General features: G+C 41.7%; 1 protein-coding gene across 5 annotated transcripts in view; it reads right to left on the bottom strand.

Moving 5' to 3' along the window:
• UGT8 (UDP glycosyltransferase 8) overlaps nt 1–19943 on the bottom strand; it is a 45868-nt gene that overhangs the window by 13047 nt on the left and 12878 nt on the right. For 4 of the 5 annotated variants that reach the window (XM_054203643.1, XM_054203641.1, XM_054203644.1 and 1 more), the window contains exon 2: nt 13629–14452. In XM_054203643.1, the coding sequence (XP_054059618.1) occupies nt 13629–14450 (822 nt within the window). In that variant the 5' untranslated portion in view covers nt 14451–14452. Of the gene's footprint in view, nt 1–13628; nt 14453–19656; nt 19698–19943 lie in introns of those variants that run through there. The other variant, XM_054203647.1, reaches the window with a different exon arrangement.

The following is a 19943-nucleotide window of genomic DNA, read 5'->3' as shown; positions in this document are numbered from 1 at the left end:
CATCAGGCTCAAAAGATGGAATTTGTCTACCATATTAAATGGGATTACACAAAAAAATAAAAATAAACGGAATACAAACTGTTTTATTTTGTATAAACTGAAGCTTATTATCTAAGCGCTCCCTCTCCTGACCCACTTTTTAAGCGTGGAATCACACAAATCCACACTCATAAGCCCTCGAACTGGGATCCAAGCAACAGAACTTTGCACACAAAGATTTTAATTACATTTCAGAAATCAGGCATGCTTCCCCTACAGACAGGTTCACACAAGGAAGAGATAAAAGAAATGAGGTTTGCCATTCTCCGAGTTGGTCAGGTGTAAATCAACTCTGATCCGAGAGATACAACATCATTAACACAAGTGCAGAAGGCAGGGACCTGGCTCAGACAGAACAACAGCCTACATGGCTACCGTGGGCTTCCAGACCAGAGCTGGATGATGCCAGGCCAACCCACATCAGAAGCAAAAAAGAGACCTGAAGTTGTCTTCGGGGTTTCTTTTAGGATGCTAAATTAGAAAGAATACAATTATGTTTTCCTCACAGTCAGGGTCAAAACTGTCCTGTGCCAACCTCAAGAACATCCAGAAAAGCTTCAACTCAGCTTGTTGTATTTTGACATCAACCAAAAAGTTCTCCCCACCACCACCCCCGCCCCAGTTAGTCCTGATTTTACTTAAGCTTTCCATCACACTGGTAGTAAGAGGAATCACTTGCCTGCCTTCTGATCTGCAGCCCCTTTCCAATCTGCTTCCCCAGAGGGCTGCTGGAGATCACTACCATGCATGGGCTGCAGAAAGTGAACTACAGACTTGCACACATCTGTGTCATTCCTAGCATAACACAGCCTTAAGTAAATGGGTTCACTAAGCATTGCTAAAAATGTAAGAATTGGGTAAAAAAAAAATTAAAAAAGTTAAGAATGTGGGACTTACACTGCCTCCTTGTAATGCTCCCCAAGTTTGTGACCTGGAAGAGTCCATTATTCTCAGGTTCCTTTAACGTCTTGTAATTATTTCTCCTGACTTTAGTACAGAGTTTCTAAACTGAAGATCTAGTGAAACTGAATCCAAATGAGTGGCATTCACAGGTCTTTGGTTGCAAGATAGACCTGAACGTCCATCCTGGTACAATTAGCTGGTCCACGGCACAAAGGCTGAGTATTTTCTTGTACTTTCCCTGTTCTTTACACAGCACACAAGGTATAAAAGTGATACGCACAGTAGTTAAAAAGCAGGCTATGACCTTGGCACATGAAAGAGACTAAATACTTCATCAACATTATTACTATGGCTATGTACATCACTTAATTCGTGCATATACATTCCTAATGCGTACTTTAGGAAGCGCACCGCGGCGGCTGTGATGCAGGATGAGCAGTGCAAAATACAAGCTTTGAGCAGCTCTCGCAAAACCCAAACCGTGGCAGAAAGCACACTGACGCCAGAGGACAATTTTGTTCGCCTACAGTTTCAGCATATCTAGCCAGTATAGCCTTTACTCACCTTCCTACCTTTCCACTCATTAAGGCCATACTAGCCCTAACACCCCAAGTACCAGTCTCAGTGAAACCACCACTCCAACACTGTACGCTACAAGAGTTTCACCGTCACTTAGGCTCATCCCCTAGAAATTCACCCCTTGCTTTTTCTTAAACCCACTTACACTTTTGACCTCCAGCGCATTCTGTCTTCCTGATCTAATTACACACCATATGAAAATGCACTGAGTCAGGATGAGTCATTAGAGCCGCCTTCATTAAAAGCAGCTTTCCCTGTTCGGGCAGCATTTTACAGCAAATCGCTCACAGCAGGAAAGTGATCTCCTTTTGCCCAGTTTAAATGATGTTCAAGTTCACTGTAAATTCAGTGCAGGGTTTTTTTTTTTTATTAAGGATACTTAATATTCAAAATTACAACTTTTGAGGTCTAAACCTACAGTAAAGGTTTGAAGAGGGGGGGTTACTACATGACAAGCTGCATTATTGAGCATTCTTCACACCCTTCTTCAAACTTAACTGAACACAAAATTGAGAAGGAAACACCCTTAACTTCTGCAGTTATTTTGAGCTTCACATATGAAGACAAGCACTTCTTTAAATGGTTCTCTCTTTCAGTGACTGTAACAGAGCACCCGATTGCTTTTTTCCCCCTCAAATATACATATTCTCAGGTTTTGTTGTGTAGAAAGACGAACTCTTGCCTCAATTACTTGAAGTCCTAGCATAACCAGCAGACAACACTGCTTTGCTGAGGCTACCCTGCCAACTTGACAAACTGACCAGCAGCTCTTCCAAACTAGGAATTAAACCTCAACTGTAACCCCCAAACCTTGATGAACATGAAAGTAAAATTTTTGATAGAATTTCTGAAAAAAAAAAAAACAACTTAGATCAGGCACTCACATAACTAGTAGTAGAAGCAGCATTAAAAATGTAACTATTGTTTTTACATTCACACAAAGCAAGCTGACATTAATGAAGTATTAAGCTGGATACAGAGATGCACACCATAATTTTCCAGCAATTTTAAGACACATAACAAAAGCCTGGGATTGGAGAGGTATTCATAAAAATGACTTGAGTGAGGGAGGCTGTCTTCTCAACAGTCAGTGCGGAAGCTCAACCTCAGCTCAGACAAATCTGAGCCCCTACAGCTGGACACATCACCATCTTCTTGCCCACCCTCATCTCCTCACCAAGCACAGCATGACTGCGGATGACATTACCCCGTGTGAAAGCCAGAAACCTGTGAAGTCTACTATAGCACACGTTCAGTTCCTGAACTGAATTGTGAGCTAGGTTTTGGACCAGAATTTTGGTATTCATCCCATTATAACTTTATATACATCCCCAACAAAACATCACCTGACACATACATTAGTTAATTACCATTTTCACTTGAGTTAAGTGATCAGAAAAAAGTTTGGTTGCCTATGAGTAACCATTTCTGTTGCCACTACATTACTGAAGAGTGAAGGTTTTTGAGCATCTACTGGTCTTTTACTGAGGTTCTCTCTGGGCTTGCACCGGGAGAATAAGCACTTATTGATCTATGCTGTACTATAGGCACGAAGCGGGCAGGGGGAGGAATAAAAATAAAATAAATCTTTTGACAATTCTCAGACAGAAATGCTATTGTGCCAACCCTACTATGTGAGCTTTGTTCGGTTTGATTTTTCTAATTAGCTATTCTTAGCAGGCTTAGATGCTAAATGCACAGCTGTGACTATAGAGTGAGGACCCAGCTGGCAGTAACCAGTGGTGCCTAATACTGAGCTTTGTTTCACATAAACAAAGTACACAAATACAAACATAACCGGGTTTAATATCCGAAGCTTTCCCTGTTCAGCTGCTCGATTCAAGTGTGTAATAGCACAAATGCCTGTTCTTTGAATATGGTTGCAAACCACCATTCCCCAGTTGAGAGCACAGGCATACTATGCAACTTCTACGACAAAATGCTGCTTAGAGGAGACAAAACCAGATCTATTTCAAAATAAATAAAGAAGAAGCCACATGAAGTGATCTTCAGAAAGGAGATACTCACTGATAAGTAAACAGAAAGGTACACAGACCGTTTTTATTTGTGTCCTAATTTTTCTGTCATCTTCCAAATAGTGCTTCTCTCAAGTGAAATATTTAAGTGCTGTACTAATACATTTTTAAACTTCATTTCTAATTTTACTGAAAAAACAACATTTCAGCACAGGCAGTTAAAGGTCATACAGATGCTGTTATATGACCTTTAATATCACTGAACAAATGGAGTCCTATCATCTGATCTGAAAGTTATGTAAAAATAATACCTCAGTCTACAGCAAACCCAGAGAAACGCCACCGCTTTCAGCAAAGTACACTGTTTGTATTTACTTGCCATGAATTTGTAAATCAGTTTAGAAAATAGTTGGGTTTTTTTGTTTGCTGTGACAAGCAAAGGACACAGGACAGCAGCCGACCGCACCGAGCAGAGGACGGCTGGCACCTCCCTGGCTCGACACATCCAGCTGCTTTCTGCTGCCTCAGCCAAACGTCCCCGCATCAGCTGGCACACGTGTCACACTCTGAAGGTTATTTTTCCACTAAATTCCTGCCTTTTAAGAAGCCATGGCCACAAGGCAAACGTGTTTGTCCCATTGTACCAGGGTTTGCTCCTTTTCATATCATCGGACTCAGCCAGTTCAGTTAACAGCAGCCACGCTGCTCCCAACCAGGACAAGATCCTTCCCCACCCCACCATTTCCCTCTGGATTAATTGCAAGTTAATTGTCTCCTTTCCTCGGGTACAACTTGCTGTCAGCCACCAGCCTCCTCTGTTGCGCCCTTGTAACTACTTTTTTTTTTTCTGGTCTCTCCCCTCTACTCTCCATTTATCCTGCTGTCTGAAGTCAAACTTGTAAAAATTAAACAGAAAAAGGTAGGGTATTTGTAAAGTATCAGTAAGTTTATATCTGGTCTTCCCTAGATATACTGATGTTGGCTGACCTGCATTATGTACTATTAAGATGCTGCTAAATCTCATTCTATTAACAGCACCTACTATACACACAGTCCACACAGTTAATATTCACATTTTTTCATATTAGCATAGAGTAAGATAATTCCAAAAACAATGCTTCGTAGACATCAAAAAAGCATACTCAGATTATGGCTAAATTCCGCTATTTTCTTGCTGGTTAAAGCTGTGATAACACTCTCAGTTGGCAAACGAACTCTAGGATCTGAACCCTTTTCCATTGGGACCCCAAGCACTACCATCACATACCAACCTAACAAAGCTGTTGATAAAGTGCTTCCTCAATAACGTTAGACACAGATTCAGGCCTGTTGAAACTCAGACTTTTTCCTTTTATGTTCCTCACTAATTATTTGGTATATATACCGCATATTTGGCTTATCAAAATGCATTGGGGAGGGGAAAAAGTCTCTAAAGCCTTATAAAGTTTTTCAATGTCTAAAATGTTGCATTTTCTTGTCCCTGACCTCTATTGCCTTTTCCCATTTAACATCCAACACCGACAAAATGTTTAAATCCAATTAACTTTAAAAAGAAATGAAATTCAGACTCAAAAGTGCAGGCAAGAAATACAGTACCGCAAGCCTTTGTCTTTCCCTCCCGTGTCTCAGCCCTCTCTAGAGTTACAGGCGTATCCAATGAAGCCTCCCAGAACATGGTCTACCTAAAACTAGAGGTCAACCAGAAAACTGCCGCGCAAGTACTTCCCTGATGCAACGTTCTCCGTCAAAAATCCATTACTCACTGGACCTTTGGCAAGCACCCTGGGAAAGCAACCTTGCCTTTCAAATGAATGGAAGGTAGGCAAAAATAAGAAGCTTGCCCTTCAAGAGAGGTGATTAAAATCACCGCATAGAGTAGCGGGTGCAGCAGAGGCAGACTCGAATCCAAGATTCAGATTAAAAGCCTTGTTGACGTTACCCCAGAGGAAATATTCTGCTAAAAAATAAAATAATAAAAAAAAGCATTCATGCCTAAGCAGAAAGCCCCATCACATAACTTTCAGGCATACGCAGAAAAGTTTGTGATTATTAAACATAAATGCAAGCTAAGGTTTTGCCAATCCTCCTACAGTTTCAGTAGCTGCATGTGTAGTAGAAAAGCTGCACAAGTAACAGTTAAAAAAAGACAGTGTTAAGTATCAAAACTGTTTTTACTTACTCCGTTTACAGAGCAATGGGTCAAATTAAGTTGCAGTGATTACAGTAAGAAGCAAATTGAAAAGCAGCTGAATTTAAAATCCAGACCTCCACATTACAGATACTGACATATAGCCCCATCCATAAATCCACATAAGCTAGTTTAGGTGAGAAATTTAGTGTTTCATTGTTCCAGTATGACACCTGTGCTCTGTGGATGGTGGGAGATATAATTCTCACCTGCAGCTTGGATTTAATAATGGCAAGTTCTTCATTTCCTTTTCAGATGAAATAGCTTCTCTTTCTCCCTGGAGGTTACCTCCTCCCTTCTCCCTTTCTTTAATGTTTAAATACATATAAACACACACCCACACATGTATTTGTGTGTCTGTATACACACAGAGATATACACACATAATATTTACATATGTTTATATAATATTTACATATTTTAAACAGGCCATGAGTCATCACCCCTTCTTTAATAAGCTTAGGACCAGCTGGCTTCCGAGCCTGTGTTTAAGTATTAAGATGTCAAATCCTTCAATAAGACCTCCCCACTCTCCTCTTCTGCTCCTACACTTAGTTCGGGGGACCAGGATCGCACTCACAAACTCTTAGGAGAGCCCCATCTACATGTGTGTTTGTCTCCCCCTCCACCTTTGTGCGAAAAGCATGAAGGCCGACCAAGCACTTGCAGCAGCATTCAGTGAGCAATTCCCTGGTTTCCCCCTCTTACGGGGAGCATTGAAAAAAAAAATTACTGTACGCCAGGTTTCAGCCAAAGATGAACTGACTCCCTGGAGGTATGATTCTCTGGAAGGCAAGCTTTTAACGAGAACAGCATTATTGGAAGACAGATGCTTTTTTAGGCAGAGAAGCTGAAGATACATTCCTGATTTTCCCAGCACTCTTGTGAAGGTCAGGTAAGAGGTGCTTGAAGCCACACCACAGGAGAGGTTACGTTCCACCTGCTCTCAGCCACTAACACCAGGGCAGGGAGCCAGGCATGGGACCGTCCCTTCTCCTCCCCATCCATCGTGTTTGGTTCTTCCTCAGAAGCCTCCATCCTCTCCTGGAGAGCCCTGCCACAGACACCTCGCCACCCCAAACAAGGGGTGCTGGCTAACACTAACCCAGCCGCAGCATATATTAATGCCCAAGCAGGTTATTAGCCAAACACCAGTTATCCACTTCACCTGAATAACCTTTAAGCAACTAGGACACACGAAAAGAGAAGTTGGCTTGATTACAAAGATTGTTTTTTTATAAATCAGTAATATTAATAATTAGGCTTGCTGCTCTTAAATGCCAGCTTTGTCTATGTGCCAATGTCCCAAACTATACAAACATGGGGTTCAAACTCAAGCACGTTCCAAATACTAGAGAGGAAAAAAGTATGCCTTTGGAAATAAGTTCCTATCTTCTGTTTCTCTGCAAAATGTTAGAAATTATCCTACAGTCTGCTAGAGAAGCAGCCATGGAAAAACACTAGCTCGTTATTTGTCCTACATGCAGGTCAGTCTTCAGAACTCGAAAGAGACACTTGAAAGCACTGCACATTACCCAAGTAAACAAATCTTGTTGATTTGTGCATTTCAGTACAAAAGCTATGAATTACGATATTTTAAAACAGAAAACCTGTTTATAATAGTCAGTTATGTTAACCTGTTTGATTTTCTGTAAATAAAGAAACATAGTAAAATAACTTCAATGATTTGACCCATGCAACACCCGAGGTCTGAACCTCACATTTCCCATTCCCGATACACACAACCATCTCAACTGGAGAAATAACCACTTTGTACTACTATCCCTGAACCAAGTAAACACTTGCTTTTTGATGGACAGCACAGGCTTGCTGAAGAACTTTGGTATTTGTTCATCAGATCACTGGACACCACCTTATATTTGGCACACGTACTTGGAGGGTCCACCTTCCCAACCACGTTTTACTGGAGCTACTTAACCGATTTCTGAGATCAGCCCTGCATCCTTTGCCCAGTCTCTTACACTATACAGGTAGGTGCTGAATAATGTATCTTCCCAAATTTAAAACGCAGTAGAATAGAGGAATAGACATAGTTCATCAACCTAGCCGTACCGGCATATCTGAGAGTGGAAACAACAGCAGTTTTATGACTGCAGGTACCTGAATAGCTCAGGCTCTTGCGTAGCAAAAGATCAATTGTCGGGGGGGGAAGAAGCTTTATGTGGAAATATATTTCAGAGCCAAAATCCATGATCACGTGGTTCAGCACCGAATTTACAGAGTGCCCCATATTCTCTATCACCCTCAAAAGACTTTTTGCCTCCCCAGGTGACAACCACACACATTTTAAAACAGCTCTAGAATTGCTTTACATCACCAGAAATTTACAGACAAAAGTAGCTCTTTAAGAGCTATGCCCCAGACTTTAAAAAAAAAGTGACAGTGCTGTACCACGTACAAAAATCTACTGCTACAGTCTGCAAGAGCTTATAGACGCTGTCCCAGAATTTGAATGGAGGAGGAAAATCTGATCTTTAGAATCCTTTACTCCTTAGAATAAAACGTCTCTTTATTGCTCTACGTAATTTAAAAGATAATAAAGATCAGCTAAAACATGCCTAGTAAACATACCACTGTCAGCAAGACTCGGAAAAAACCTCAACTTTTTAGAGAAGATTTTCAAAGCCACCAATTTGTTACCTTGATCTAGATCTGTATAACAACAAGATCAGATAAGAGATCCACAGGGAGGAGTGAGTAGGTTACTGTAATTACTATTTGTTGACAGCTAGGGCTGAAAGGACAGCTTCTACTTCTGAAACGTGAACACCCTCTTTGTAGCATAAGTTTAGTTTACTCAGGTAAAGAAGAATTAAAAAAATAAAAACGAATTGTCATTTGTTTCTCTTTCCCTGTCAAGGACAAATGGCATTCAGTCTGGAGTGCCACCTCAAGATCAACATTGAAAAAAAGCACTGCGTTACACAGAAATATTTATGAAACTTCAGAAACTGCGTAGATGTGAAAAAGAAGCAGCTCAACTTAAAAACTACAGGGTTGCATCATTTTAGTCTGCAATATACTATTTTTTTTTCCTAAAAGCGACACAGATTCTCTCAAGTAGAACTGTGTCCACACTGCAGGATCCAATCCATGTCCAAACACACCTTATCACTGACTCGTTGATGGAAAGGAGTCTTTTTGAAACCGTTCAGCTGCTTTTCTTGCAGGGAAGACGCCTGCTCATTTCCAGTGCCCTCTGCCCTCTCCTCGCCAGGGACCAGGTATTTCACAAGGCAGCTGCTTGTGGCACCCGTCACATTTCTACCCTGATTCAAGGACGTATCTTATCAGGCTGATTAATACCTACCTACCTATCAACCTAGTCACAAGATATAAATGCCATAGCAGAGGTTTCCCCATTGTTCCTTAAAGCGTGTGTTACTTTAAAAAGCCAGCTTCATTCAGCTTCGCAAGATCCCTCTGGAGAAGATTAATACAAGAGAGGCAGAGAAGCCTTTTACTTTCCTAACAGACTGCCAGTTATCTGGAAAATACTGCCAGCTAACACCACACACTTCATAGTTTAAGTCAGCAATGACCTTAAAGACTTGATATTCAATCTGTCTCTAGCTTTTCCTCTTTTAAGGCTAATTCTGCTTGCACTGTCCTCTATGCAATTCAGAACATACTCTTTTTGGAATTAACTATACAAACCCTGGACTCTCTCTCACACGCATGCAAGATTTTATTCACTTATGGGTAATGAGTGCAGCCACATTAACCATCTCCTTGTCTTTCAACAGCACCATTAACCATCTCCTTGTCTTTCACACAGCACACTATGCAAGAAGCATCTTCTAAATCCACACACTGAAAACAGCAGGCTAGCTACCACAGAAGACAACTCCTAACTGTGCAGTGCCTATTGCCGATGCTGAGCTTGGCAAAGCAGTGACCACCATGATGAAGCACAGTGACACAAGTTATGCTCAGCTTCATCCACCTGCAGCAAGGATCAGAGGAGCCATCCTCGGTAATTTTAGTCACTGACATATTGCCTCTCTGTAAAGGGCAAGACTAACCCCGCTACGCCGAGAAGAAAACTCCCAGCTGCCCGTGCCATGCCGCAAGGTGCTGCAGGGAGCCAGGCAGAGCGGTGACCTCCAAAGGACCCACTGCTCTCCTGGCTGGCTCTTGGCTCCCGCTTCTCATCAGGCTGATCACTGCGACCACGCCGAGGGACACTGCGCCAAGCGCAGACCAACATCAGGTCACTGCCTTAGAGGGACAGCAAAACAAAAAAAAAAAAAGAGAGGAGGATGGGAGCCTGGCAAAGGCTTCCCAAGGCATCTGGGCAGGCTGCATCCTGAAGACACATTTGCAGTTTGTGTACCACAGCCGGGTGCTGCGTGCTGCAGGCGGAATTGCTGTAGAGCTCAGCAGCAGCTAAAAATCATGCACGCCACAAGACCTAACTGCATGATCGGCTATGCTGGTTTCTGATCTTACCAGGATACGCCTCGCTAAGGCCAGTTCCCTTCACGGGTGACGCACAAGATGCACGGCTAACATACGGTCCCTGCAGGGACTGCAGCCTGCCCCTACCCGAGCACCCCGCCAGCACGGCAGAGGCTCTGCGGATGCACTGTGCGGGCACCGGCAGCTTGACTTTGGCTACATCCACTGTGGTTCCTGAGCCGAGCACACCCCCCCCCTCCCCCAAAGCACATCACTTAAAGGCCAAATGCTGCTACAGACCCTTATGTCTCTTACCAGACATTCAGTTCGCAGGAGAAAAAGCTTCCATCCTGACATCCTCTGAAATAAACCTAATTTACCTGCACCAAAAATACTCTGCCCGCATGCAGTAAGTGGGGATGACTGGGGGATTTACAAACCCTTCCACTGCCCCGAAACAAAGTCATTAATGCAACTGGGACAGAGACAGAGGAAAGCAAGAGCTCTGGAAACCATGCCCTCACAGATGCACCATTATGACATGGATATTCAGCACCCTATGCTACACACTATTAAAGCTGTGTTTTTCTAACTTTTCTTTAAAGAAAGTTAAAGAAAAACACAGGTGCAGACTCTGAGCAACCACATCCCCTAAAACTGAACAGCCATCCTGTAACAGTTTGAAAGGCCTTGACCTTTGTCTCCTCTTCAATTGTTTCATTATTACTCTCTGCCTTTTCTTTTTTGATTATGTTAATTATTAACAGAAAAACAGAGCTTTTCAGTTATGTATAGGAATTCAGATTTGGTTAAATAAACTACTTTTTTTTCTTTTTCACTGCCCCCCCCAAAAAAATAACAAACTCTCACTTCAGACAAGGCAGCAGTGCCACCGCTGAGGTGCCTGAGTATTGTATGTTGAGCAGGTATTTTGGACCTGAAAAAAAACACAGATTTTTTTTTTTTCCCCTAGCACTTGCCTAACAGAAAAAGTGGACTAGGCTACTTCTAAGCAGTTTTGGAGAATGTAAGAGACTTGCATAGCTTGTAATAGCAGCTTAAAGTTGCCTGCTAAAGCTGTTATGTCCAGCCACATACCCCTCTCCTCTGATGATCATCTCTGGGCAGGAACATCACTTCCGTTTACGAGACAGCTCCTGAAGCATCACCATTTCCAGCATCACCATTTCCAGCCCAGAAATGTGAACCAGCTCTGCTTCTGGCTTACCTTAATGCACCAGGTACTAAAAGCTGCAGAAAATAAGTTAGCAAAGGCTCCTGCCTTAGAGATGCAACAACAGCTGAAAGCAGTCGCAGCATCAGCTATCCAACTTTAATCTGCCAGGATAAGGCGACAGTTAGAATTCTATCTAAATCTTCAGTAAAAACAAACTGATTGCCCAATAATTTAGCTACAATACATACCACAGTGGATTATGCGTAACAGTTTAGGCACGGACAAATTATATGATAAGAGATGAACACAATCACTTTGTCTCTCGCATTCAATCAAATCTTGCACTTATAACATTGTAAGAATGAATTGCCCAATAAAACTGAAAAGAACGTAAATAACGTCTCGGTTCACACATAATTACATGGTGGTTTCCCCCCCCCCCACAGTAATAAGTATTTGCCAGCATGTACTCTATCTACAGGTATTTCAAGGTCACTGTCAGTCTGGCTATGTTAAACATTTTACTTATCGTTCCACCTTCTTGCATCATAAGAGATTGTAACAGGTTGAAATCTGTGGTTCCAGAGTAAATTTAGAAAGTACACAGAAATATATTCTCAAAAGGCTCCAGATATATATGTGCGTATAAACATACATCTCTGTATCTATACACACAATCTTATAGCAAAACACTGAAAGAAAACTGCTCCTTTCGTTTTCTTCCACTCTATTTTATAGCAAAGAAAGTGCTATCTGCTTTTGAGGACAATTTTTTTTTTTTTTACCCTAAAGACCAATCTACAGAGCTAAAAAAAGACAGTGTTGATGTAGTGCCCAAATTTGTCAACAAAGACATTTTTCTTATTACAGAAAAAGAAAATATCGGTTTGGAAAATGAAGTGCTGAAACTCAGTCGAGCCAGGAGGTTTTTCCTGGAGAGAATACAGCTGGACTTTTAGACAGCACATGTTACCTTTAGTCTGCTTTCTCAGAATATCTGTGCAGCCTGACGCTTTCTAAACACGAACACATTAATGTACACACAAGAACCACCAGATAGAAGCAGCACTGTTACAGTCATCTCTGATGACACCTTGGAGAACAGACAACAGTATAAGCTGGGATCTAATCACTACTATTTTCAGAGTGCGATTGAAGTGCCTCCTCTCATTCAGCTCAGATACATTTAACATTGAACAGGGGAAGAAAAAAAAAAACAGATGAGGGAATTGGGCTCACCACTCCACATCCTGCAGCCCAGATGAGAATTATCTGATATTTTCTGAGTCAGTAAAAAAAAAGGTACTGTGAAGTCAAGACAGTACCAACAGTGCAAAGAATAAAAAAAACGAAACAGCAAAAAAAAACCCCTGAGCCTTACCAATTTTCAGGGTAAAACAGGTGAAAAGCAAGCCTGGCAGTTTTCACGCAAAAAGCAAAGGCTGAACAAGACACTTTTAGAAGGAAATTGTTGAGCACTGCAGGTCTACCTATTTATTCAGTTCTTGAGTTGAAGATGATTATTAATGGATGCTTCTATTTGTTTATGCATACATAAATAGAAGCGTAAAGGACATGGTTTTCCGTGAAATTTCTCTCTGCCCATCACTCACTATTGTATTGCTGAACAAGGCATTCTTGGGTATCAGGTATCAAAGATCACATGGCACACTGAAGTAATCAAACTTAATTATTAATCTGTGCAGCCAGGATTTCTGGAATCAATCCAGTCACTACCACTATTTCAGTCTGACATTCAGTACCTGATGGCGAGTAAGCATACAGTAAAAATTCATATTCGAGTGCAGCAGTAGTGCCATTTATGTCAACTCACGACGTCTCCATTTCTTAGCCCAGTCTCTTTGTGCTTACATACACCCACTTTTAAAGACATTTTTACCTATCAAAACAAAGGAAGCAAAGTCTCCATAAAACCACTACTACCGTGAAATTAGATAGTATAACCTATCAAAGGGGTTCTTTAAGCATACGCAGTATTCATCCATTCTCCCTTCTTCCCCTGTTAGCCCACACTTGGTTAGAAGCTACAGATGTAGTTTCCAAGAAAGCATGCACTGTTTTTTCCTCTACCATACCATTAAGCACCTTACTGAAAAGCAAAATACTTCCTGCAACCACAAAAGACTCATTTTGACAAGTTTGCGTCTGCTAGTTCCCCTCACCATCACCCCAAGCTACTTCCAGTGACTTCAAGGGTCTATTTCACCAAGCAACAACAAAAGCCACTGGATCCCATTTGGAATTCACAGCTTAAAAACCGTCATTTATCATATGAGCTCAACTAGATACCACAGGAATTACTGTAAAGCTCAGCAAACCTTACTTCTGGCAGAGGGCTGGCCGGTTTGGTTAGGATTCCTCCCACATAAACAACATTGGGTAGCGTGGGTCTCGGAAACTCCAGTGCTACATCAGTACAAAGCATCCACAGGCTGGATCCATGAACCAAGTCATACATAGACCGTTCTGGCAGAACCTTGTGTTTCTGCATTATCCTTTCGTATTTTGGCAGAACCAAAAAACTGACTCCAAATCTTGAAATAAGATAAACAACAGTATTTTTAATCCTCTCAAATAGGTTCATGTGATCTGTGAGCAGCGAGTTAAATTCTGGAACATAAGACAGGGGAGCTGGAGCACCCACTTCTGCTGGATACCAGAGGCCAGTGGAGAAGACGGCATATTTAACCCCTAAAAGATGAGCTATAACAAATCCACACATCTCATTGGGATCGACCAGGAGCAGGTCAAATTTTTCCTGTTTCAGGGCGCGCATGAGGTTTCGGTTGCCAACAATCATGTCGCAGTTCTTGGAATAATGGTCCAGGATATCGAACAGTTCAAGGGCTGTCAGTCTCCCAGAGAAGATACTCCTCATCTTGGACTGGAGAAAATCATCTGAGGTGCTGCTGTTAAAGATCCCTGGGTAGCGCTGAAGTCTATAGTGATTAGATGGAGGAATCTCTCTGCCCTCAGAGAGGAGAAACACTGTCTGGTGACCTTGGTCATGCAAGGCTGAGGCCAGAGTCTTGAAAATATAAAGATGGCTTTCAAACATAATTGGCGGCACAACAACGATTTTGGCAGCCCTCGCTATCCCGACAGCACTCCATAGGAGAATGAAAGCTGGAGCGTACGGCTTCATAGCTGAAATGAAAAATAAAAGCATTACATCAACAGAAAAGAGGTTTGTATGCTACCTGGGAATTTAAAGGAGTTATTACGTGGCTGCCCCATGAAAGCTAACCGCATCTCCCTGTTTGAAAGGCATCTTTGCAGCGGTCACGGGGAACAAGAGAGCCACTCAGCTTCAGAGTGCATCTGGTAATGCCCGGTTTCCAGCGAGATCCGCCTTTTCCCCCCCTCCCACCTGGCATTAAGGGTAGACAAGAGACTTCTTCCAACACAGATACCAATACGGCACCTGCATTAAATGGCAGGAAAACCAACTGAGACAATGACACAACCTCCACAGAGATGCCATGTGCACCGCTTCCGAATTACTTATGCCATCCAACAGCTCTAAGGTCTTGAAGTCAGGTCTGAAAGCTAGATCCTGCTACATTCGGGATTATATTTAAAAGCACAGCTGCATTGTTGTCATTGTAAAATAAATATATATATACACACACACCCCCCCCAATAAGAAAGATGCTAAGTTCAAAGACCCAAAGGCTAAAATCCCATCTTTATTCACATGAGACCCAAAGGACGCCCTGGTGATTTTCAGTGCATAGGATGTAAGATGACTCTTATAAATACAATTCAGTCTTGCCCCCTCAACTGGAACTTCTAATATGTCCGTTTTAATTTTGGAGTTTGAGCATGCCACACTTCACGCTACCATTATGACGGTTAGGAGCATTTCTACTACAAGGTCTTGTCCACCAGTTACCCCCAGCTTTCAAGCCATCCTCCTTCAATTTGCAACTGTCTGTTCTAATTTAAGGGTAACATTTTCTACCATTTTGTTTTCATATAAGCCAATGGGAATAGAGAAGATAGATTTTTTTTTTTCTCCTAAAAGGACATGCAAATTCATGCGACATTTGTCTTTAGTATCAACACTCATCAGACATATCGGTGCAGAAGGTCAAAATCTGGCAGGAAGATGCTACCTCTGAATAAGAGCCAACTTTGAGCTTTCAAAAATGACACTTTCTGTATGAGAACAGGTGAAATAGCAGGAGTTAGTATTACACATGTGAACATCGCAACTTCCACTGAAGCACTTTTAGAAGTACTTGTTTCTGAACCTACTTAAATCAGCACTTAAGCACGCACTCAAGCACGAACTTTAGCCTATGCCGAAAACCCCACTGCCACCCTAAACACAGAGTTCCTGACAGCAGCAGGTTGCCAGGGAAAGGGAAAATACCCACACACCCCCAACCCCATGTTTTGGTGAGTAAAGCCTATAAAATATTTTAAGGACCAGATGAAAGCAAAGTGCATTAGAAGCATGGAGAGGGCATGTCAGAAAGCTCCTCAGCCACTTCAACCCTCCTAGGACAGAGGAACAAGTGCAAGCCAAACCAAACCAATCTGCTCTTTTCTCATGCCAAACCAATCCACATGGAAACCCAAGTCTGTTGCAGTGTCCTTTGTAAATAAGCACAACAGAAACATAACACTGCTACTTAGTCCTCATTATCTCCTTACAGCTCAGTCTTATAACCCTCCTACAACAGATTGCTCAGGACATTTTTAGCTTTTTTTTTTTAAATGTTAGGTGGGTTACCAGCTCACCAACAGAGCATCTAATATTTGTATTGCTACTATATAATATTGAGCTTTCTGAAAGACACCCCAAATTTCTCCTACTCCAGCTGCTGCAAGTGGCTTGACTTCAAAACACTTATAAGCATGCACCAAGCCCGAGTAAAGTTGGAAAAAAAAACACCACAAGGGACATCAGCTATCAAGTTTCTCACATGAAAAGTTTTCTTACTGGATTTGAAGACTCCTCCACACTTGACTTCAGGTAGTGATAGCCACTGCCTAGGAGGAGATTACCAACCATCACTTAGAGATCTTTACCTAGTTTTAAATTAATTATCACCAGCAGTAGTGCGTGCACAAAAAATTTCATTCAGGCAGAGACACATGGGTTTTGCCAGTTTTGTTTGTTTTTCTTTTTTTTTCTTTACCAAGACAAAGCCCACAGCACAAAGATGCACAGCGAAACCTTATAGTACCCATGGGCAGGTAGTGAGGAACTGAAATACGGAGAATTTACTGAGGTCTCCACACCACCACCACATTCACAGGCTGACAAAGCATTCTGGGAATGCTTCGCTCCCATCCATAAACTTGCAGGTTTCAAACTGCAGCAGAGGGCTGTACAAGCACAGAAGTACCCAGGCTCAGTGTAGTGTTCAATATTGGTACCAACAAGCCACGCTGAAGCTACCTTCAACAGGGCCCCACTGGAGGATAACACTCATTAGGTAAGTGTGGTTTTAAAAAAAAAAGTAAATAATGGTTTGTCAATGAATTACTAAAAAAAAAATGACCAAACTTGGAAAAAAAACATTGATTACATCACCCCATGCTAGAAGCATCCCCATGGTATTAAGTTACTACTCCTGTCAACAATAGCCATAGTACAAAACCATGAATGGAGGTGTAGGATTGGGAAACTCAGAAACAGTTAATGTTTCTATCAGCAATATAAATCAAAGGTTCCTGGAGCCTAAGGGCTAGTCAGGATCTAGTCAGGATCCAACAGGTTGCCAGATGCAGGCATGCCGGCTGTACTCTTATCTCCTGACCCGATACAGGCCCAGAGCACAGCACAGGAAGATACAAGCCTTAGCCCCAAGGTGTATTTTCCACAGCTGGGGTTATACGCATGCCACCAAAAGCCATAGCAACTACACCTGTACTTCCCTGGGATAGCAACAGTACCACCCCACTGCTTCCTATCCCCACCCTCGCTGAGCAGAAACGTCCAAAATGGTAATTGCATTGGATTATTTTACTCTTTATGAAGGTACTATAAAGCTCTACCTATCTAACATGAAAGTCTGCCAATATAACTACAAGCACTTTACCAAGCATTAGTTTTTCTCCTTTGAGGTGTATCAGTGTCAAGAGATGACACACGATGCTTCTGCAGGAATGTGCAGCTTGCAGTAACTTCAGAACTGATAAAAAAAATAAATTGCTTCTGAAAAAACTATTATGCAACTCCCCTTTTCAATGAAAGCGTCTTCCACTGGGACAGGAAAATATGTACCAGACCTGCCAAGCCATAAAGATATTAAACACATGATGCCATTAGAGAAATGTTGATTACGTGACATTTTTACTGGGAAAAATGGCTTTGACCTGCTATTGAACTTCTGGGAGGAACCTGCAGGATGAAACCTCATCATTTCATCCCCTGGTCAGACAGAAGCAGGGAGCTTGGAAGGTTTGTATTTAGCAAGAACAAGGGCAATATGTAACAGCACTTTGTAATCATGAGCATAATTCCCATTTGGCAATCTGGGAGGGAAGAGGGAGGTGCTCAGTGCCATCAACAGGGCAGCAACACACAACTACACAAGCTCAGCTCCAGATGCTCCTTCACTCCAACCATCCTCAGCAATGAGCTCCTCCAGCATGTCAGGAACGTCCACCAAGACAGGGAGAGCTGCGGAGGCTTGGGAATATATGATTCGGCTCACCTCCAAAATTAGTAAGCAGCACATAGGTAAAGGGGGCTTTCCAGGGGTCAGGAAGATTATGAGGTGGTGCTCAGCTGGAAGCGAGTTAATCAAAACCAGAGCACAAGGACTTTTCCCCAGTAACTTCCAGTCATACTCCAGCAGTAAATTCCCAGAATACATCATTTGCCAAAACAAATAAAAAAGTATCAACATCCAATGCAACTGCTTTCGTTTATGAATACCAGGAGCATGTCAAATGTCCTGATAGAAAAAAGGAAAGAAAGCCCAAAGCCAGAGGATGACACATTTTTCCAAGATAGTTAATATAAAGCTTTTTTGTACCTCTACCCTAAGTCCTTCTGCTTAGGATTTACCTCCATTAAATAAGATTGTTTGTGTGCCTGAGCTGGTATGTAAGATCCATTTATAACAGAGGTGAAAAAAAATCTAAAAATTTCTAAGATTTAAAAAAAAGCCAAACCAAAAAAACCCAAAAAACAGCCCACCAAATTATCACCAAATTGAAGTCATTACTCCTTTCAGATAAAAGCCCTAAAAACTAGAACTGGTATGGAGGACAAAAGACACATGGAGCGGCTTTATACGAGCGAAACCAACTGCCATCTGTAAAGAGTTCATCTATTGGAGTGCAGCAAGAAAGAGTTAACGATTAAAGGAATACCAAAAGGTTAAACATTAAACCTATTCCAACAGCTTCTCATGCAGTTATGACCTACATGCAGGTTGGTGTTTTTTTTCCAAGTGAAAGAGAAAGTACGAGTTTTGAAGTGTTACAGAAAACCAAGCACATCTACAGAAGACTGCTGGAGGGATGTTTTTAGCTGATCAAAACAGTTCTTAAAAAAAATAATCAGGATTTAGAACTATCTTTTTCCATTCACCCAGAAAGACCAAGGAGGATCTAGAACAAGAAGCATGACCATACAGAAATTGGTGACTTTCAGAGTCAAAAAATAAGGGGGAGGATCCTTCCCCCCGCCATTGTTCACAAATGCCTGATACTTGAAAACTGGGCAATGTGGAAAGAAACTGAATGGCATTTATGTTTATATAAAGTACACTGAAAAGTCTTTAATGTTTAAATTAATATTATAAAACTGAACTAATACTAGAGTTATATTTAAATCTTACAAATAGTTTTGAAATAATTCCCATTAATAATTTATGTAAGTCAGTCACAGTACTGAAATACATACTGGAGATCGGATTTACTGCCAATCCTTAGTCTGCTAATCACATTGTAATTAAAATTTACAGACACGCTTCATTTTTTTTTCCCCGTTTTATACTACCAGCTGCCTACCTACTATTTTTGATTCTCACAGAAATAACCATTTTCAAGTCAGCATTCCCATCATCAGTGTTTTCCTCCATTGTAGTGAGATCTAGAGGCAAAAGAGGCTCTCAGACACCTCTGTATGCAGCACAGCTTGAATTCAAACTACACAAATACTTAACACTACTCAAAAAAAGTAAACAGTTCTTACCCACTTACACATACCGCAACAATATAAAGAGAGTCCTTTTTATTCACTGGTAACACATGACACTCCTGACTTCTAAAGCAGAAGACGAGGTTTTACAGAGATTGAGCTCAGTCACGCTATTAGCTCTTCCAAGTCATTCCCTTCCTTTCAGCTTTTCTTTAGATTGGCTAAATTTTGTTGAGTTTACCTTTGTAGTTTGGTCAGAAGACGGGGACCTCTGCCTAGAAAGGTGCCCTTCGTACTAAAGAGCAGCACCATACTGACAGCAAAGGAGCAATCTTCTAGCTGCTGATCACTCTCACCTTACCCAAAGAGCTCAAGTTACTCATTACAATTTAACAGACACCAGTACACATTAAAAAGAGCAGGCTTACCAACTAGACTTCCACCTCTGCAAAGCATGGGTGATTAGCACCGAAATGACTACGCCCGAACAGAAAGCTAATAATGATGTGCACCACAGGAGCAAAAAAG

Source organism: Rissa tridactyla, chromosome 5, assembly GCF_028500815.1.
Source record: "Rissa tridactyla isolate bRisTri1 chromosome 5, bRisTri1.patW.cur.20221130, whole genome shotgun sequence".
Classification (NCBI taxonomy): domain Eukaryota; kingdom Metazoa; phylum Chordata; class Aves; order Charadriiformes; family Laridae; genus Rissa; species Rissa tridactyla.
Note: the sequence above shows the minus strand (reverse complement) of the source record. Positions and strands in the feature narration are given on the sequence as shown.